This window comes from Loxodonta africana, chromosome 23 (assembly GCF_030014295.1).
Source record: "Loxodonta africana isolate mLoxAfr1 chromosome 23, mLoxAfr1.hap2, whole genome shotgun sequence".
Classification (NCBI taxonomy): domain Eukaryota; kingdom Metazoa; phylum Chordata; class Mammalia; order Proboscidea; family Elephantidae; genus Loxodonta; species Loxodonta africana.
The window spans coordinates 5,369,552-5,392,119 of NC_087364.1; the positions used below are offsets into that span (position 1 = coordinate 5,369,552).

Below are 22,568 nucleotides of genomic sequence, written 5' to 3' on the forward strand. Positions count from 1 at the left end.
GGGGAGTGTGCTATCACATTGTGGGGATTGCAACCAATGTCACAAAACAATACGTCTATAAATTTTTGAATGAGAAATTAACTTGAGCTGTGAACTTTCACCTAAAGCGCACACAAAAAAAAGAAAAACAAGGCATTTCAAGCTGCAGCCTGACAGTATTTTAATTAAGAAGTAAAAAAATAAAATAAAAGAATCAACACAACGCTGGCAAAGACAACAGAGTAAAAATAATTCATACTTTACAAAGTAATCAGGGGTTAGCAGAGACCTAAGGGATCAGGTTTCCTCACTGTATGCCAAGGATACAATTCCACTAATTCTGATAGAAGCATATTTAATTTTCAGTGTGTTTACAGTGGCAGACAATTCATCCAAGCATTAAGACACTGCATTGCCTTTTCCTAGGCTAATCAGCATCTGACAATTTATTACTTGTAGGGAAATCTCAGGCTTCACATTTACGTGAAAATTACTTAATTTCTCAGCAGACTCAGAAAAAATGGATGTTATCAAAGAAACAGGTAACGGTGTGCATAATATTTATAGATATTCTGATTGAACTTCTCTGTGTTGAATACAGCAAAATCAGAGAGAGAGAGAGAGAGGCAGGAAGAGAGAGAGGAATGGAGGGATGAAGAGAGACAGCCAAAGGGAGAAGTTCCAGGGTACCTAAATCATTACTAGTTCTGAAAGAAATAACAAACCTAAAAGGGACCAGAGCCACAGCAAATTGATTATCTGTGGTGAGTCTGTCACCTAAATCTTACTGAGTCTTCTTATCGGAGATCTCTGTGTAAATTATTTATCTTACAAAGACCGTTTCTGATAATTTAGAGCAACAGTGTCTTTCCACTCAAAGAGAGAGGTTAGTTGACTCGTACTGGGTCTAGCAAACTAAATGAAGTAGCTGAGATAAACAGCATGCTGTAAGTGATTTGCAGATCCAGGTGGCTCTAGGAAACCTTGGTGGCGTAGTGGTTAAGTGCTACGGCTGCTAAGTAAAAGGCTGGCAGTTGGAATCCACCAGGGGCTCCTTGGAAACTCTATGGGGCAGTTCTACTCTGTCCTATAGGGCCGCTATGAGTTGGAATTGACTCAACGGCAATGGTTTCTTTAATGGCGGCTCTAGCAAGACCTTCTTGCTTAGTCCTGACATAGGACAGTTTACTAGCAGTGAGTACTCAGATCTATCCCTATGGTATGAACTTTCACTTAACAACTGAAATTTGGATCTTTGCTGCACTCACCCTATAACTGAACCTGAAGAAAATTCTGAGGAATCCACCTTAAGCCATCGTCATGACCAGAACCACTGAAAAGTCCTTTACTTCTAATATTCGCAGCACTGAAGGGTGACAAAAATATGCAGCAAGACAAAGCCCTGCAAAAGGCAACTGCAAAGGCACTCACGTATATCTGATTGTTCCCAAAGCGCTTCTGAATTTCATAAAGCAGGCTGCCATCAGTGAGCTCACTGAGAGTGGCTAGGTCATCGTTTGGAGCAGGAGGCATTAGCTTGACCTGAGGAAAAAAAAATAAGTGTGACCAATTCTCATTGTTATCCAATCAGCTTTTTCACAGTCAGATGTTCCATTTCCAGTGACTTGTTCAAAGTTTAAAGACCACGCGAGCCTGAAACTCTCTTATTAAAAGATGAATGGTTCATTTAGAAGGAAAAGAATTCAACAGCCCACAGAAAGCTGTATCCAGATTAGAATTTCTATTCTGTACCTGCCAGTGTGCACAGGCATTCACACAAGCACACATGCCCTGAAGGTCACTGTATGTCCTCCAAAGTCTAAGTTTTTCAAGAGCATTTCAGCATGTTGGCCCTTAATTGTAGTGTATCCACAGCTAAAGCTGAAGTTCTCACGTTACCATTGTTGGCATGGTAAGGAAGCAATGTGAATGGAATTTAGTTGTGAATACACATGGGGTGAGACCAGATTTTATTAAAAGCAGACTCTAGATCATTGGTTTATGTCTTTTTTATTTTGCTCTACATTGCACTTAAGATTAAGGTAACTGTGAGATTAACATAATGGCTCCTTAAGGAAAAAAAATGCTTTGCTACTCAATTTAATACAGAGTAACAGTTTAAAAACTGGTAATATTTCAAATTAAAAAAGAAGCATTATAGATTATTCAATTATATGATCATTTTCAGGTTAGGAAGGTACAGTCTTTAATTTCATATACACAGGATATGCTCTAAAAAATATACATTTGATATTTTATAATGACAGTATTGGTTTTCTTATGACAAATGTTGAGGGAAAAAAAAAACTGAATATTCTTATCAATGCCCCTGTGAGTTAATTGATGTTCATAGTAAATTTTTATTAACAGCAAGTTGATTTATCAATTGTATGTATTAATGTATTAATTGCTAAATAATTTGAATTTAAATATTACTGTTTATCATTCAAATGCTTATGGAGTGAAAAATATTACATATTTTAAGAAACTAAATACATTAAATTTAGAATCATTTCTCCGATATTAGTGAATATTTCACAATATGTAATTTTTCCCATGGGTTCATGAAGTCAGTCCATTGCTGTCCCCAGACTGTTTCCAGATCTAGTACATTGATAGGTAAAACTCAAGTTCTTTATTGGGAATCTCAAAACATCGGAAGAGCGGTTTATTATGTATTCCAGTTGGTAGGGTGTCACGGCAGTGGGTCTCTGGTGTCGGAGAGAAAACAATTTCTATAAATGGAAAATACAATGTTGTAATAAGAATGTTTATTTAAAAAGTAATTTTTAAAATATTCCAGACCTCAGAAATGTTAAGAACAAGCCCTTCCCTATGATTGTCTCTGCTTTAGCAGCTTTTAAGACAAATGTATTTCAAAATACCTTCCGGCATGAACCTATAAAGAACAGATACCATTGTCTTATTAAAATCAGTTATCATTTGAGTTTGGGCTAGAGGTGCGACTTTAGCATTTTAACAGTTGGATACGTGGGTATATCAACTAGAATGGTTTAAGGATGGTACCCAAGAAAGCGGTCCATTTTGGTGATAAAAATAGAAGTTGTCATGTTTCAGTTCTTCTACCATCTCCTGAGTTATATAAAACAATTTTGGGATTGGGTGTCATCAATTTTTTAACACTATACATTTTGTTCTACGTGAGCAAGTTTCATAGGACAAGATGCTGTCCAGACTGACAGCTGGACAAGTACTAAGGCCAGAGAAGTACTGCAGAAGTACTAAGATCAGAGTAGTCAAAAGTGCCCCGGACCTAGGCTTCGGTGAAACAACCAGTGGTCTTCTTGAACCTACGCAGTTTTATTTCTGCATTTCATCCGTGATGCCGATTCAAGGAAAAATCTTAGACTTTATTTGAATGCAACTAATATTACATTTATTCATCTTTATATTTATTAATTCTTATATCATTAATTATTTGAATTTCACTGTTCCACACTTTAAATACTAGAAAATATAAACACATCTAAGACGTGATCGAGTATCAGTTGGTTAGCTTCCTAGCTGTGAGGCCGTGACTATTTTTCTTAACATCACCCAGCCTCTTTCAATTCTCTTATAAGACCCCCAGCTCATCACCTCCCCCAACTCCAAAGTGATCTTCTATGATTTGGTCACTGAGTCACACACGCACAGACACACACACACACACACAATGCAGAATCACAGTTACTTTTAAAAACAAAAGATTCCCAGTGAATGGTTTAGACTTCTTCTTCCTGTAAAATATCTGGACATCTGAAAGAAATAAAAGCACAGACTGTATGATAGGCTTTCAGAGTGATGATCAATGTGTGAACTTGAAATATTCAAGAATTAAAGTACTGACTGAATTTACATTCCTGGTACATAAGTCAAGACTGAAAAATTCAAATCCTTGTAAAACCTGTTTCTTAATCATTAGCACAATGTTGAGACAACTGACTTATGGGGATTATAAATAAAAGGATACCCTATGCACTCATGAATCCTTCTTTGTAATCAACATTAGTGTGTATATTTTAAATGGACATGTTGATTTAAAAACATGACTTTATAAGAAACCCAGAAAAAACCCCAATGTTTTGGTTTTGGTTATATGAAACAGCTGGTAGAAATTCAGTACGTATGCAATTACCTGCTCGGGCTTGGTGGAACCATTCATTGTGGTGTTTTCAGGAACACTGTCCTGAGACTGTTGCTTACATAGACCTTTTGTTGCATCTTTGAACATAATGTCTTTTTCCAGCAAACTGTCTTGTTTGGCGATTGGTAATGCCAGGGGACTGCTGCAGGAAATAATGAACACTATAATTAGTTTCCTTTTGATGTTGCCATATCAATAAAAGAATCACTACAACAGGATAGCTGGGCTATAGAGGGTTATTTTATTCAGATAAGAAACTTTTTCTCTAAACTGCAGGAGTAAAAATCAGTGGAAAATCTGCAAATTGTTCTATTAACTCCAAATTTCATTCAATTTCACCATAAAAAGAAAAAATATGCATTTCAACTGTAAAAGAAAATAATTACAAATGTATATCTGACTATAATAGGTAGACAAACCAAAAAGCAATTTAAAACCAATGGTTGAAAGGCATGGCTGAACTAAGCAAGATACTTAAATGCGAAAATGGATTGCAAACAAGTGATAAAAACCAAAATTATACAATTAACTAAAATATTATTCACTTTGTTGCTGCTGTTGTTGTTAGATGCAATTGGTTCAGTTCTGACTCACAAAGACCCCATGCACAACAGAACGAAACACTGCTGGGTCCTGCACCATCATCACAAACTTTGCTAACTTGAGCCCATTTGTTGCAGCCACTGTGTCAATCCACCTCCTTGAGGGTCTTCCTCCTTTTCACTGACTCTCTACCAAGCATGACGTCCTTCTCCAGGGACTGGTCCTTCTGATAACATGTCCAAAATACTTGAGATGAAGTTTTGCCATCTTCCCTCTAAGAAGCATTCTGGCTGTACTGTTTCCAAGACAGACTTTTTCATTCTTCTGGCAGTCCATGGTATATTCAATATTCTTCACCAACACCATCATTCAAACGCATCAATTCTTCTTTGGTCTTCCTTATTCACTGCCCAACTTTCACAGGCATATGAAGCCACTGAAAATCCATGGCTTGGGTCAGACACACCTTAGTCTTCTAAGGGACATCTTTGCTTTTTTAATACTTGAAAGAGGTCTTTTGCAGCAGATTTGTCCAACACAATATGTCATTTGATTTCTTGACCGCTGCTTCTATGGGTGTTGATTGTGGACCCAAGTAAAATGAAATCCTTGACAACTTCAATCTTTTCTCCATTTATCATGATGTAGCTTACTGGACCAGTTGTGAGGATTTTTGTTTTCTTGATGTTGAGCTGTAATCCATACTGAAGACTGTAGTCTTTGATCTTCATTAGTAAGTGCTCCAAGTCTTCTTCACTTTCAGCAAGCAAGGTTGTATCATCTGCATATCACAGGTTGTTAATGAGTCTTCCTCCAATCTTGATGCCATGTTCTTCTTCATATAGTGCGGCTTCAAGGATTATATTTGCTCAGCATACAGATTGCATAGGTATGGTGAAAGGACACAACCTGGATGCACAACTTTTCTGATTTAAACCACTCAGCATCCCCTTGTTCTGCTTGAATGACTGTCTCTTGGTCTATGTATAGGTTCCTCACGAGCACAATTTAGTGTTCTGAATTTCCATTCTTTGCACTGTTATCCACGATTTGTTATGATCCACACTGTCAAATGCCTTTGCATAGTCAATAAAACACAGGTAAACATCCTTCTGGTATTCTCTGCTTTCAGCCAGGATCGATCTGACATCAGCAACGATACCATTGGTTCCATGTCCTCTTCTGAATCTGGCTGGAGTTCCTGGCTGTTCCCTGTTGATGTACTCCTGCAACTGCTTTTAAATGATTTTCTGCAAAATTTTACTTGTGTGTGATATTATTATATCATAAACTATATGATCTAAGATCTATTACTAACAATTGCAAGTAGTTAGGCAAAAGTACTCTTATTTAATATAAGTGAATACGAACCTAAAAAAGGCAATCGTATTGAATGGCAACATATTAACGAATCATGCACTTGTTTTCTACAAGAAAACGCAAAACATTCACCTGGACAGATGGTGTATTTTCCACTTCTAAGGAACACTTTTGCTTTAGCTTACTTACTCCACTTTTAAAATAAAATGTATTTTATCCATAATCATTGTGATTAGCAATAACTGTCATATCAGTTCAGTTCTGTATATTTAGATTTTCACACGTTCACCATTTGTGGAATTGAGAGGCATACACTAAAATTCTATTTTCTAGAAAGATGAATGATTTAACCAATCAGTGATATGTATTTTAATACTCATTAAATGTTTATCCATCACAGCAAAATATTTTTATATAAGATTAATTTTACAATAAGATGTAATCTCATATATAGAGCAAGACATAAACTAAAAAAAGAAACATACAAAGGAGAAGACAAAATATGCCAGATTAATATTAGTTTCATCAAAAGGTAAACTAATGAATGATTTTTTTTATGCTTCTATATATTTTGTTTTTCACTTTTCAAATTTTCTTCAATGGGCAAGTAGTATTTTGATTACAAGAAAAAAATTATTAGTAGTAGAAATTTAATTCAGTGAAAAAATACGAATGACATAATATGTTTTCTAAAAGAAGACCAAAGGCCTTGGTAAGACATACTCTATAAATGTGAAGAAAATGAAACAACTCTCATCCAACAGTAATAGCGATTAATATAGGAGAAACAGCTTTAACTCCAGCAGCGGGGAAAACGTGATGGGAATACACCAGATGACAACCAATTTCTGTACTCTACTGGGTTTGTTCAAGACTTACTTATTTTTATAAACATAAAAGGCATCTCATGCAGAGCAAATGTGCCTGTAGCTACCAGGATTTTACTCCTGAAAATGAAAACAGAGATGTGTCAAAATGAAACTAACAAAGGCAGCAGTTATTGCCCATTATAACTACAGCAATCTCAGAAAACTATAGAGAAGGATAAACTTGACAGCTCAGATCCACCAGCTGCTTGCTCCTCGGAAACCCTGTGGAACAGTGCCACTCTGTCCTATAGAGTCGCTACGAGTCAGAATTGACACAATGGCAAAGGGTTTGGTTTTTGGTTTTATATTGAAATACATTAGGCCAACAAAGAAAAAAATTAATAGCAACAAATGTGAGAAAATGACATATGTGAATTAGTTGTTTTGATGATTAAAGTAATGGTCCGAATAGATAGTTCAAGTTTTAGTCTTAGAAACACAGACACATATTTTTTTTTTTACCAAATGAATTCAATTAATGTTTTGTGTTTTTCTGCATCTATAAAAAAGGACAATAATCCAAAGATTAACGCTAAATGTTACAATTCTTGGGGAGTTTTGAATTAATTGCTATTATTTGCCAAAAAAAAAAAAACACTTCAGTTTTTATAAGACAAAAAAGAGTTAACAGTTTAAAAACAATTTTGGTAAAACATTACTAGTGTCTTTTAAAAAACACATTTTTCAATGCAACATCTGTGCCTGAATTGGTAATTATATTGTTTTTATGATATTTTACATTCATCTTAACATTTCATGACAGATATCTGACAAGAAACTTTTTTAAAGCATATATGTGTATATATATAAATATATACGTATATATGTATTATGTACACAGCTTACTTTGGCACTACATAACTAAATTAAAGAAAGTTGAATACAGTGGAATGAAGGATATCATTTGAATTATGTGCTGATGTCAGATGGATCTTGACTGAATGCAGAAAATACCAAAAACATGTGTACTTGTGTTTTGTGGACTACACGATGACAATCAATTGTGTGAATCACAACAAATTATGAATAACATTGCAAAGAATGGGAATTCCAGAACACTTAATTATGCTCACGCAGAAACTGTACATAGACCAAGAGACAGTCATTCAAGCAGAACAAGGGGATACCGAATGGCTTAAAATCAGAAAATTTGTGCATCAAGGTTGTATCCTTTCACTATACTTATTCAATCAGTATGCTGAGCAAATAATCCTTGAAGCCACACTATATGAACAGAACATGGCATCAGGATTGGAGGAAGGCTCATTAACAACCTGTGATATGCAGGTGACACAACTTTGCTTGCTGAAAGCAAAGAGGACTTGAAGCATTTACCAATGACGGTCAAAGACTACAGGCTTCAATATGGATTATACCTCAACAGAAAGAAAACAAAAATCCTCACAACTGGACCAATAAGCAACATCACGATAAATGGAGAAAAGACTGAAGTTGTCAAAGGTTTCATTTTACTGGGATTCACAATCAATGCCCATGGAATCAGCAATCAAGAAATCAAACAGTGTCTTGCATTGGGGAAATCTGCTGCAAAAGACCTCTTTCAAGTGTTAAAAATGAAAGATGTCACTTTGAAGACTAAGTTGTGCCTTATCCAGGCCATGTTATTTTCAATCATCTCATATGCACGTGGAAGCTGGACAATAAATAAGGAAGACCAAAGAAGAACTGGTGCCTTTGAATTACAGTGTTGACAAATGTCTTAGTTACCTAGTCTGCTACAAAAGAAATATCACAAGTGGATGGCTTTGACAAACAGAAATTTATTTTCTCAGTTTAGGAGGCTAGAAGTCTGAATTCAGGGCTCCCAGGTCCAGGAGAAGGCCTTCTCTCTCTGTTAGTTCTGGGGGAAGGTCCCTGTCATCAATCTTCACCTGGTCTAGAAGCTTCTCAGTGCAGGGTCCCCGGATGCAAAAGACATGCTCCACTCCTGGTTCTTCTTGCTTGCTGGTAATGACGTCCTTCTCCTCTCTGCTTACTTCTTTTATATCTCAAAAGAGATTGACTTAAGATACAACCTAATGCTGTAGATTGTGTCCTGCCTCAGTAACATAACTGCCTCTAATCCAGCCTCATTAACACCATACAGGTTAGGATTTACAACACATAGGATAATTCCATAGATCACAAAATAGAGGACTACCACACAATACTGAGAATCATGGCCTAGCCACTGACACACATTTTGGGGGGACACAACAAAGAATATTGAATATACCATGGACTGCCAGAAAAATGAACAAATCTGTCTTGGAAGAAGTATAGCCAGAATGCTCCTTAGAAGCAAGCACGGAGAGACTTCGTCTAATGTCCTTTGGGCATGTTATCAGAAGAGACCAGTCCCTGGGGAAGGATATCATGCTTGGTAGAAAAGAGGGTCAGCGAAAAAGAGAAAGACCCTCAATGACATGGACTGACACAGTGGCTGCGTCAGTGGGCTCAGACATAGTGATGGTTGTGAGGATGGCGCAGGACCAGGCAGCAGTTAGTCCTGTTGTATACAGGGTCGTGATAAGTCAGAGCCGACTTGTTGGCACCTAACAACAACATGCATATGTGCAGCAAGTTTCTGAAAGAGTCAAGCCTTAAATTTACTAGAAGTCTATCCCTAGTATGTATCTATTTTGCTGAATAGGAATTTAAAGAATGGCATTAATATGAAACAACATTATCATCATCCATTTACATCAAAGGTGTTTGATTATCTACTGTGAATTATCTAGAATCTGATAAAGGTTACTTAAACTACCAGATCAATCGCCAGAGCACACGTGTGTGCACACACATACATACCATCTATTAGAAGAAAATGATGCATGTATCTGGTGATGGATGAAACGAACTGCACAGAAATGTAGTAAGTTCCAACTTCTGGAGATGTTCAGACTTAGAAAAAGAAATGCCTGTCCTTTCCCTCCATCTTTATTCTCTGCAAATCTATTTCTTAATCGAGTCCTACAAGGCCAACTAGACGTTCATCAACATGAGGAATAGTGTAAATGGTTTAAAAATTGGTAACCAGATTAAACAGTATTCAAGTCTCATTCAGTCTCTATATTCCATGGCATTTCTCTCAGTCCCCTACTGGACTACAGAATTCCTTTCTACATGCAAATTCTTACGGAATACACCGACGCCTTTGTTAAGCCTTCATGATTGCATTCTACAGATTTTTAGCAACGTGGTCATAATATTTGATTAGTAACCAGGCTGAATGTCTTTTAAGATTTATTACACAAGAAAGAATTTTATGTATATCAAATAAGGTATTATGTGAAAAGGCCCATTGTTATCTCAACAGCAATATATAAAAAAAAAACCCAGTGCAATATACAAATATGAATTGTTATTACTGAAATAACTAGCTGTTTGATTATTTTCTTTAAGATATTAATCTGGTGGCAAAATGGTTAAGAACTTGGCTGCTAACCAAAAGGTCGGCAGTTGGACTCCACCAGCGCTCCTTGGGAACCATACGCAACAGCTCGACTCTGTTCCATAGGGTGGCTAGGAGTCGGAATCGACTCGACAGCACTGGGTTTACTGGGTTATGTGTCCGAGTCGACTCAATGGCAACAGGTTTGTTTTTTTTTTCTTTTTCTTTTTGGTTTGGATGAAAGGGTGATTCAGGTGGGACATTAAAACACCGAGAGTCAGAATATCATCGTGACCACAACTTCTCTTAGGAAGCGTCTTAAAACTTTGGGGCAAGGAGTGAGACAACCCATGGTGGTGATTTGGTAGGGTATCTGTAGTACCAGTCAGCACTGCATTGGGCTGCAAGGATCAGAAAAGGCACTACAGGATCTTAACAAAGTGGAAGTTCATTCTTCTTTCATAACAAAAAGGCCAGAAATACGCAGCCCGGAAATGGTAAGCCATTCAACTCACTCTTCAAGGACCTGGTTCTCTCTAACTTCCTATTCTGTTATTCTTAGCATATGACTTTTATTCTTTGGCTGCACGATAGCTTCTGAATCTCCAGGCTGCACATGTATGTACCAGGCAGGAAGATACTGTAAGGACATGAAACAAAAGCACTGCCAGGTGAATCTGTCCCTTTGAATCAAGAGAACAATCGCTTTCCTAGGAAGCTGTACCCAGTTAGGACTGTTGAACCAAAACCAAACCTGAGGGTTGTTAAACCGAAACCAAACTCGTTGCTGTTAAGTCAATTCCAACTCATAGCAAATCATAGAGTAGAACTGCCCCACAGAGTTTCCAAGGAGTGGTTGGGGGATTCGAACTGCCAACTTTTTGGTTAGCAGCCAAGCTCTTAACCACTATTAGAGGCCTAATTATATTCAACAAATTATTGTTTACCTGAAATACAAATTTACCTTGATGTTTGTATTTTATCTTACAATCCTATACATCCAGTAGACTGCCACTTATAATTCAGTGATCAGGATTGTATTACTTGGCCAGTCTCTGCTTCAAAAGAATCTAAGTAGCTGAGTACGTTTAACCAAGCACTTCCCACAAAATTGTGGTTCTAGTAGTAAGGTTAGGGGCCCTGGTGGGACAGTGCTTAAGAGCTCAGCTGCTAACCAAAAGGTTGGCAATTCAAATCCTCCAGCCGCTCCTTGGAAACCTTATGGGGCAGTTCTACTTTGTCCTACAGGGCCACTATGAGTCAGAATTGTCTCAAAGGCAATGGGTTAGTAGTGAAGTTAAAGGGAAGACTGGGTAATATGTATGCAACTGGCATAATTCCCACACATAACAATAGAAGCATTTGAACCTGCTTTCCAAGGAAAGTGAGTCCAATTAAAGACTGCTTTTGTTTGTCTGAGTTATCCAACTGATCACAGAACTTCTGTTTGGTTGAGGGGTCCCTAGTACTATAGGGCTCTTGCTTTGCTGAGTAGCATTTACAAATTTGGTGCTGGAATGAATGACTCTGGATAACAAGGAACCTGCACAGTCTCTAGCACTCTTTCTTGTGGACCTTCTCCCAAACAGTGCTAGATTTTGCCATTAAAAGACTGCTGAGTGCAATTTAAATAATATTCAGAAGGGCTTCCATGTGTCTCATTCACTTCTGGTAGACTCATTTCATAGAGTTGGGGTAGAGTACCTACAATTCCGCTCTTCTTTGAGGAATTAAAAATGGCTCCTTGGCAGAGAAGTGTCTAGAATATTTCTATTTAACATCATAATAAATTTCTGGGTTAAGCTAAAAGTTATCAGCACTGGATTGAGGAATTTCCCAAAGCTTCATAACAACAGAGGCGAGGAGCAAAAATTGGATTGTACTAAATCAGTTCAAAGCTGTTCACGGCATGATTAGCTCTCAGTTATGTCTACAGGGGAAGGTGCCCAGACTAAAAATGCACTAACTTCTTCTTTTTTTTTTTTTAATGATTTTTATTGTGCTTTAAGTCAAAGTTTACAAATCAAGTCAGTCTGTCACATATAAGCTTATATACACCTTACTCCATACTCCCACTTACTCTCCCCCTAATGAGTCAGCCCGCTCTCTCCTTTCAGTCTCTCCTTTCATGAAAATTTTGCCAGTTTCTAACCCTCTCTACCCTCCTATCTCCCCTCCAGACAGGAGATGCCAACACAGTCTCAAGTGTCCACCTGATACAAGTAGCTCACTCTTCGTCAGCATCTCTCTCCAACCCATTGTCCAGTCCCTTCCATGTCTGATGAGTTGTCTTCGGGAATGGTTCCTGTCCTGGGCCAACAGAAGGTTTGGGGACCATGACCGCCGGGATTCCTCTAGTCTCAGTAATATGCACTAACTTCTTGTGCCTTTGTTCTCAATGTTTTTTATAAGAAGTGGACAGTAAGTACATCAAGGAGCCCTGGTGGCGCAGTCATTGAAGTAACTGACTGCCAAGCAAAAGGTCGGCGGTTTGAAACCACCAGTGGCTCTGCGGGAGAAAGAAGATGTGGCAGTCTGCTCCTGCAGAGATTTACCGCCCGGAGACCTCATGGGGTCACTGTGAGTTGGACGTAGTGGGCTTGATTTGGTTTGGTTTGGGTGTGGCCAGTACATCACCTGCCTTTCTTCTAAGGATCAGATCTCATGCAAGGGCTTCCTCTCTGACACAGAAGTTTTACATTTGCCTCATGCTGTCTCTTCTTCTGAAGATTTACCACTTCAGATCAACAACAACTGATCAAGGATAAACTTTGAGAACGATCTTCAATTAGAAATGTTTCATTTTTTTTCTTGTATTATCGTAAGACTGTCAGTTGAACAAAAAACATAAACAATGGACTTGTCAAGCACCCTAAGGTGCAGTGACAAAGGAAGATGCTTTGAGCTAATCATCAAAGATGTAAGGTGTAATTAAAACTGCTTTCTTCAAATGAGGAAACCCTGGGGGCATAATGGCTAAGTGCTATGGCTGCTAACCAAAAGGTCAACAGTTCGAATCTGCCAGACTCTCCTTGGAAACTCTATGGGACAGTTCTACCCTGCCCTATAGGCTCGCTATGAGTTGAAATCGACTTGATGGTAGCGGGTTTTTTTTTTTCTTCTTCTTCAAATGAAGCTCAGATAATGAGTTTTCACTCCAAATCCCATTCTCACTCTTAGGGGGAAAAGTCTCTAAATAAGACGCAGTTTCCTTTTTTTAAAGATAAGCACCAGCCATTTCGAAACGGACTCATATGTTATTTGTTTATTTCATAAATGAAGCTAGTTTAAGATGATTAATGCTTCTGAGCCCTGAAACTCATTTATTCAACAGTAGTAATAAAGTTCAATATATAAACACAGCGCTATGATGGAAGTGCTTTGTATGTTTGTATCTCTCAGTGTTTATTTTCACAAATCCCTCTGGGCAACATGCTCATAAAATCCAGAGCTGCTCACAGCCAGCCGCAGCTTCTTTGACAATTACAACAGCAGCTCAAGGGCTTCCAAAGACTGCAGACTCCAGGGCCAGATAGCTGGGCGGACTCGATCCCAGCCAATGCGATTTTACCACACAGTGGTGACTAAAGCTGTGCTGATTCGGAAAACACTAAGGTCGCTCAGAATCAGCAGTGAATTTACAAGAACAACTGCCTCACAGGAATAACAAGAGGGGCTTGTGTTAAACTAACTGACTAAAGCATGAAAATCAATGGTTGCAGCACAATTGTACCCAAGGGTCTTAAAGTAAAAATAAGTGCTTCAGTATTGCTTAGCTAAATGTCCTTGTTTAAATTACAGCGAGGGATTTCCATAAAGAATGTCTTCAGGTATAGTGTTTAGGCATAGGTCAAAGGTTATCTCCTTCATATGTAAGAAGTTTTTTTGTTGTTGTTATTGTTGTTTTTAATATAAACTTTATGGTAAAACCGTGTGTACTGTGAAGCAGGGCACATGCCCAATCTCCCAGAGCCTGTTCCTGCCTTAGGTTAGAAAGCATGAGAAAATGAGTCCAAAGTCTTCTACCTACTAGCTCTTCCCTTGGATCACTCAAAACCCTGGGTGTCTGTTTTTCCATAAGTAAAATGTGGATAATTATGTCTATCTATCCTAAACCATGGATTTGAAATGCTGATTGGAGGAAATGATTATATTAAATTGCTTTGAATAGACAAATCACATTTATTTTCAATCGGAGTGATTGAAGCGTCAGAAGAAATTTTCGTGTCCCCATAAGTTGGCTATGTTTCATGAATTCAGTTGAGCTTGTTTCATAAAAGGTGGCATCTTCATGACCTGCCACAAAATCCAATCCCTCTAAGCTTTCTGTGAGTTCTGTGTGGTTCTATTGAGGTCAAGGGGGAAGGCACATTGCATAACTCATTTCACTTAGAAATCCCCATGAGTTATTTCGTCTCACTAATAACCACTTGGCTGAAGCCACCCTTCGATCTGCCCCTCCTAGCCTTTTTGTGCATTTTACTGCCTTCAGCCCTGATAAGTTCTGCCTCCTACCCTTCCATTCCTGTTCCATGCAGACAGCATCTTCTCTCCATCTTAAGTGCAAGATAACTAGGAAGCCCTAGAGACCCAGCTCCAGAGCAACCCAATCAAAGGATTCACCCAACCAAAGCTAGTCTTAACTGAGATTGGATTTTCTCTCCAGCTGCTTAGAAAATAAGATTTTCTCCATATGGTTATAACCAGTTTAAAAGCACCAAGTTGAAGACTTAATTCTATTTTTGTCTTAGCTTATGGGCAGAAGGTCTTTAGTCTTTAGAAGATTTTTTGCTGATAGTTCACAGATAAACAAGGAATATTTTTTTTTCATTTCTCAAGCACTTACAACAAGCCAGATCCTGCCCTAAGTGCTTTATAAATATTAATTCAGACTCAAAAACAACAACCTCAAGAGACAGTTATTATTATCATCATCACTCTCATTTTATACTTGAGGAAAAGTGTCAGAGAGGTTGACTACACTTCTCAAGGTCACAGAGCCAATAAATAAATGGCAGAGCCAAATCAGGACAGTGTGGCTCTCGGTCTATGTCCATAAGCGCCACACCACACTGCACACAGGAACACTCTGGGAGTGAGTCCAGACCCTCACAGCGAGCAAGATCAACGGGTTCCATGCATGGCCTGACCTATGGCAAATAATGACTCCAAATTGTTTCCTTGGACTCGAAGCTCTAGTTGAAAAGCAGCTCAGCAGTAGAGTAGGTTCTAATGCAAAGTAACCTTGATGCTTATCATTTCTGAAGAAGAGACATCTTTTTTCCTGATGACAGACTCTCTTCCCAAGCTCTATTAAAATAATTATCCTAATTTGGCTGGAAGGAAATAGGCAGTTAAACTGATAATGCTCCACACTTAAAGCTACCCAAACAGAAAGGGAAACTCAAATCAACAGTTGCTTCTCTAAAGCCAAATTATTTAGAATTACAAATTAAAATGACCTCTTAGTGAAAACCATGTAAGATTGAACGTAGGTATGGAACCTAAGTCAGGTTACTCAAGTCCTCAACCTCTGAAGGTAAGTATAAAATGGAGATAGTCACAGAGTGGGGAGGATAGGAGAGGGATTGATGCATTTGAATTACAGTGTTGGTGAAGAATGTTGAGTGAGCCAACGACCGCCAGAAGAACAAGCAGACTTGTGTTGGAGGACGCGCAAAGTGGTTCTCGGAGGCAAGGATGGCGAGACATCATCTCACATGCTTTGGATGTGTTGTCAGAAAGGACTGGTCCCTGGAGAAGGATATCATGCTTGGCAAAGTAGAAGGTCAGTGAAAAGGAGGAATACCCTCAATGAGATGGATTGACACAGTGGCTGGAACAATGGGCTCAAACACAGCAATGATTGTGAGGATGGTACAGGACCAGGCAGTGTTTTACGCTACAGTATATAGGTGGATATGAGACATAACTGACTTGATGGCACCTAACAACAACAATAGTCATAGAAAGCAAGGCTTTGAACCCTTCATTCCTGGTTCAAGCGCCACTGATTAGGATTTGCATTTCCACCCCAGATACACTGAATCAGAACCTACATTTTAAGAAAAGCCTCCGGTGATTCTTATGTATACAGCTACATTTTAACAACATCCCTGGGTGATTCTTATGTGTACATCTATCTTTTGGCAAGATGCCCACGTAATCCCTATGTATACATCTACTTTTTAACATAGGAATCATCTGCAAATCTTGTTAAACTGTAGATTCTGACTCAGTGTATCTGGGGCGGAAATGCAAATTCTCAGTAGGGGGTCAAACTGGCATAAACCTGTTTGAAGCCCCGATAGAAAGTTCTTCAAAGGCGTTGTTTTGAGGATTAAATGATTCAAGGATTAAACGAAATACCGGTGTAAACCACATTACACAGCATCTGACACTGGTAACCGCACAACGAACACCAGCTATTATCATCGTTATTATTATTAATAAACAAAATTCCGTAATTCTGAAGTGAACTGTACTACTTAATATTATCCAGAATCTGCGGATTCCATATCAAGGGTTCCATGAAACGGAATGTTAAGAACACATTTTGGCACCTATCAAAATTGCTCAGCTATTAAAAACCTTAGGAGACCATTTCCATGTTCAGACACCAAAGGCCATACACAGCATCAGCTGTTTCATTAGCAGCAATAAAAGTAAATGAGGCACTGGGATCCATTTAAGGACAAGGATGGAAAACACAGCAAAGAGAGGAGGCACCCAGTCAGAACAAAGGAAAAGATAGAGTGGAAATAAGAGTCAAGTATGGAAATAATTGTAGATTTAAAGGAGAAAAGGGCAGGCTAAAAGGATTTGGGTTTACAGATACAGATTTTTACAGTTGTTAGGACCTTTGGAGTTAAATCTAACTTGCTCCTTTTTATACATGAACTTGAAGGTCACGAACAAATAGAGACCTTATCAATATCATTGAGATGGGAGAAATCTTAAAAAACATGAACTATAGATGAAATAAAGATTAAACCAAACCCGTTGCTGTCGAGTCGATTCCAACTCAAAATGACCCTATAGGACAGAGTAAAACTGCCCCATATGGTTCCAAGGAGTGGCTGGTGGATTCGAACTGTCAAACTTTTGGTTAGCAGCTGAGCTCTTAACCACTGAGGCACCAGGGGTCCTAACCAGTGATAGACAGTTGCTTTTGATAATGGGTAAAATGGAAGTGAAGCTCGAATGCTGGATAACTTAAATTTACTGAACAAAAGGCTCAGAGAACAATACATATGAGTTGAGAGTAGAAAGGAAATTTTACTTGCAGGCTAAGTAACAGAAAAGCAAAGTGTTTAATTCTTAAAATATTAAGGAAAAGATATTTTGAGAAAATATAAAAGAAACAAACCAACTTGATAATGCAAAGAAATAGGAAGTTGGAGTTCGACCTGATGAAGAAATACGGGAAATTCAGATGAGGAAATTCAGGGTGAAGTCCTCAGAATGAGGGCTCGAGACAAAAGGTGAAGCGCAAAGCATTACTGAGGAAAAAAAGAGCAAAGAAGGATAGCAGAATATTAAGGAGTAAGAGAATAACTCCTATTACTATTTTCCCAATCCTCTCCCCGATTCCCTTCTAAATCTTAATTCCCTTGTCATCCATCTCCACTGTATCGGGTGAGACCTTGTCTTCAGACCCTTCCTAGGACTTGGATTCAGAGGGGACCCACATTAATATACCTTTGCCAGCTCAAAATACAGCTGTATTTATTTTGTTTTTCTCTCATCTCATATAAAAACCTATTGATGTCGAGTCGATTTGACTCTACAGGACAGAGTAGAACTGCCCCACAGGGTTTCCAAAGGAGCGGCTGGTAGACTCAAACTGCTGACCTTTTGTTTGGCAGCCAAGCTCTTAAACACTGTGCCACCAGGGCTCCCGCTTCTCATATATTGCTTTTTATTTTATAATTATGAGAAAAAAAAAATGAAGGAGTAAACTCCTTTCAAGTAATAATCCCTAAATTATAATTCTAGGAGTGTTCAGTAAGACTAGAATTCCTGTCTTTTTCCTGTTGTATCTAAGCCCCTATCGTTGTCCCATTCTGGTAGTCCATTTTATTTAAAAGTTTAGTTTGTCTTTCTTTTGTCAAGTTTTTCATGGACTGTTTTCTTGCCTCTGAGCCCCAGGCCTTAGGGTGTTGCTCCAAGAGGCCAATGACCAAATTGCCAAAAAAGCATATTTAATTTAATATGTAGAGAACATGCCATCATTTGATAATCATTTGGAAAGGTGCATCTCAAGCATTATAAATCATCCAGGCAGCTTGTTACAATGCAGTCTCTGATATAGCAGGTCTGGGGTGAGGCCTGAGATTTTTAGTATTTCTAAAATGCTCCCAGGCGAGGAAGCTGTTACTGGTCCATAGACCATAGCATACTTCAGTGAACAATGATTCAAACTTTCTAAAAAAGCAACAGACCCACTGAGGTGCCTGCAAACTTCTGTTTCTAATGACTCAGGAAACATAAATCAAAGATGTCAAAATATTCAAACCATTAATTTCAGGCCACTTGGAATATATCTTACTGATCAACCACGTCCTGACTTGACATCAACTTTTGTTTTATGGTTTTCTTCTTTTTTCGCCCACATAAATGTGATATCACCCCCCCCCCCACACACACCATTAAAACTAGAAGGGGGGATACTGTGGTATGGTGGTTAAGGGCCTGGGGTCTGATTGCCATGATATGAATCTTGGTCCACTGTTTCCTAGCTCTGTGATCTTGGGAAAAATAAAAGAAGATCAATAGGGCTATAAAAATGAAATAAAATAATCTACTGAAGTTCTTAGCATACTGTGATATTAAAGCCAAGCGCCTTTATAGAACAATTAAAAATCAAACCCAATAATGAAAATACTTTAGCGTTACGTAGAGGTCAATGCATTTATGTATTCCGGTAGCCTCTAAATCATCTAGACAGAGTTTTATATTAGCAGTGTTTCTGAATGCCTGTGATGTTACAGGCTCTGAAATAAGATTATTTTTCCCCCACTGAGTTCACTTACTCATCACAATAGCAAACCAAAACCAAACCCACTGCCATGGAGTCAATTCTGACTCATCAAGACTCATCACAACAGCACTGCGAAATGTTAATTGGAAGCACCTCTTCTCCTTCCCTGAATGGGAAATCAAGTCATACTAATTCTGGGCCTCTCTCTACACACGGGGAGGTGAACTGGCTTCTCTGATAGATAAGGTTGATAGGAAGAGCCTCTTTCTACACACGGGGAAATAAACCGGCTTTTCTGATGGACAAACTGATGGCAAGAGCTTCCTTACACACGGGGAAGGGAACTGGCTTCTCTGATGAATAGGTTGATGGGAAGAGCTTCCTTACACACGGGGAAGTGAATGGCTTCTCTGATGGACAGGTTGATGGGAAGAGCTTCCTTACACACGGGGAAGTGAACTGGCTTCTCTGATGAATAGGTTGATGGGAAGAGCTTCCTTACACACGGGGAAGTGAACTGGCTTCTCTGATGAATAGGTTGATGGGAAGAGCTTCCTTACACACGGGGAAGTGAACTGGCTTCTCTGATGAATAGGTTGATGGGAAGAGCTTCCTTACACACGGGGAAGTGAACTGGCTTCTCTGATGAATAGGTTGATGGGAAGAGCTTCCTTACACACGGGGAAGTGAATGGCTTCTCTGATGGACAGGTTGATGGGAAGAGCTTCCTTACACACGGGGAAGTGAATGGCTTCTCTGATGGACAGGTTGATGGGAAGAGCATCCTTACACATGGGGAAGTGAACTGGCTTCTCTGAGGAATAGGTTGATGGGAAGAGTGCCCATTTAGTTCCTTTCTTCTTTCTCTTGAAGTGAGCCATTCTGCAGATAGCATGCGTTTTCCTCACCCACCCTATTGTGAGTTTTCTACTACGTGACTGTTTGTGACTCTGGGACCCTTCAGTTTCCATATGGATTTTGGACCTGCTTGTCAATTTCTACAAACAAGGCAGCTGGTATTCTGATACAGATTGTGTTGAACATGGAGATCAACTATGGAGGTCTTGCTATTTTAACAACATTGTCTTCCAATCTCTGAACATGGGGAATCTCTCCATGTATTTAGACTATTCAAGGATGTTTTGCCGTTTTCAGTATACAAGTCTTGCACTTCTTTTGTGAAATGTACCTGTATTTCATTCTTCTTGAAGCTATCATAAATTAAATTTTTTTTAATTTCATTTTCAGATTGTTAATTTCCAGACTATTGAAATACAATTGATTTTTCAACATTGATTTTGCTTCCTGCAACTTTGCTGAACTCATTTATTAGTTCAAATAGGTTTTTTTTAGTGGGTTCCTGAGGATTTTCCATATACAAGATCATATCATTTGCAAACAGAGAGAGTTCTACTTCTTCGTTTCTAATCTGGATACCTCTTCATTATTTCCTTGTCTAATTGTCCTGGCTAGAGCCTCCAGTACAATGTTGAGTGGCAGTGGTTACAGAGGACATCTCTGTCTTGTTCCTGATCTAAAGGGGAATGCATCTAGCCTCTCACCATTAAGTATAATGTTTGTTGTGGGTTTTTTTTGTAGATACCCTTAATCAGGTTGAGGAAATTCCCTGATATATTAGGCAGGATTCTCCAGAGAAACATAATCAATAGAAGATAAAGACAGATAGATAGACAGACAGATTGATATTGATTGATTTTTAAGGAATTGGGGGCTGGCAAGTTCAAAATCCATACTGGAAATTCTGGCAGGATATCTATATTGAAGTCTTAAGACAAAATCCTTCTCTCATAAAACTGGGTTTTAAGGTCTTCAATTGACTGGATTGGGCACACCCACATTACCAAGGGTAATCTCTTTTACTTAATGGTGATGCTAATTTAAAAAATATTGCCCCCGCCTTGCCCCAGGTATTGCCACCTAGCTGGCACCATAACTGAGTGTCCAAAAGGCTATTCCACTGTTCTTTGAATCCAACTATATTAAGATGATAGGAAATGTGGTAAGACCAGTGAATTCTACAGACATGGGCCCACTACCACACTTGATTGGCTTTAAGCTGAACTTCTTGATGCAAAAAACACTGCTAGGTGGAACACCATGATGGTGGATAAGGTATTCTGTGAATCCACGGATGGTAGTTTTGGAAGAAGCATTGCATGCAAAGAAGGCAAATGAAGGCAAATTCATATCCAGAGTGAGTATCTATTCAAGTAAGAACAAAACACTGCCTAATGGTCTAACGTAATCAACCTGCTGCCAGGTAGCTAATCTGCTTGGGAAATAGTGTCATACTAGGAACTCAGCGTTGGTCTCTGCTGCTGGAAGACTGGGCGCTCAGCAGTATCTGCAGTCACACAGATGGCTTTGGTGAGTATAAGTCCATCTTGCTGAGCCCATGTATAATCTCCATGCATGTCACCATGGCTACTTGGTTCCTAAGCCCAGTGAGCAACGACAGGAGTCGCTGAGGAAATGCTGACTAGTATCCACAAAATAAATCATGCTATCCACTTGTCTATTAAAATCCACTTCAACTGATGCCCCTCTTTGTTGAACATTCACATAGGACACAGATATCTTCATGCTTTTCACCCATTCAGAGAGACTGTGAGGTACAGAAAGCAATCTGGCCTTTGTTCTTGGGTCCTGAGAGCTGGACCACAGCTGAGACTAACGAATGGGGTCTGACCAGACCAAGAGGGACCACCTGGGAACCCAATGTTGACTAGCCTCAGGAGGCATGATATAATCTATCATGACCACATGGTGAGGCTGATAAAAACCCTGAGCACGGAGGCTCAGAGGGCTTTCTGCTTGGCAAGAGCATCTGCTCTCAGGTGGGTAGTGTGTCCTTTGGGACATGGAAGCTCCATGCTGGCACCTCCTGCTAGCCCTTACCCTATGTGTCTCTTCATTTGTATCCTTTTTGGGCATAATAAATCTGTACTTACAAGTATGATATACTCTCTGCGGGATTCTGAGTTGTTCCAGAGAATTATAAAACCCAAAGAGACAGTAGGAGGCACCAGGGCAGAAGGTGGGGGTGTTGTGTGGACCCCCCAAACTTGTAGCTAGTTTCACCTATTTGGCAGTCTGAAGGACGATGTCCCTCTCACTTTTGACTTCTGACCCAGCTCTGGGTGGCTCGAGTTGGAAAGAGAGTGATGCATGGGTGGTGGAGACATGGATAGACAAGTGGGAAGATGAGGACTGGATCAATTTCCACCTTTTGAGGATTGGATTCATATGGATCTTTAGCACGCAATTGGTGACAAAGGTGTGGTTTGCCCCTTACTTTATGCAGAGATCTAT

General features: G+C 39.0%; 1 protein-coding gene across 1 annotated transcript in view; it reads right to left on the minus strand.

Annotated features, from left to right (window-relative positions):
- Nucleotides 1–22,568, minus strand: part of MYO16 (myosin XVI) — a 561,325-nt gene that overhangs the window by 396,220 nt on the left and 142,537 nt on the right. The window contains exons 9-10 of the mRNA XM_023553192.2: nucleotides 4,118–4,268; nucleotides 1,411–1,521 (exon numbers count right to left, since the gene is read on the minus strand). Of these exons, the coding sequence (XP_023408960.2) occupies nucleotides 1,411–1,521; nucleotides 4,118–4,268 (262 nt within the window). The remainder of the gene's footprint in view (nucleotides 1–1,410; nucleotides 1,522–4,117; nucleotides 4,269–22,568) is intronic.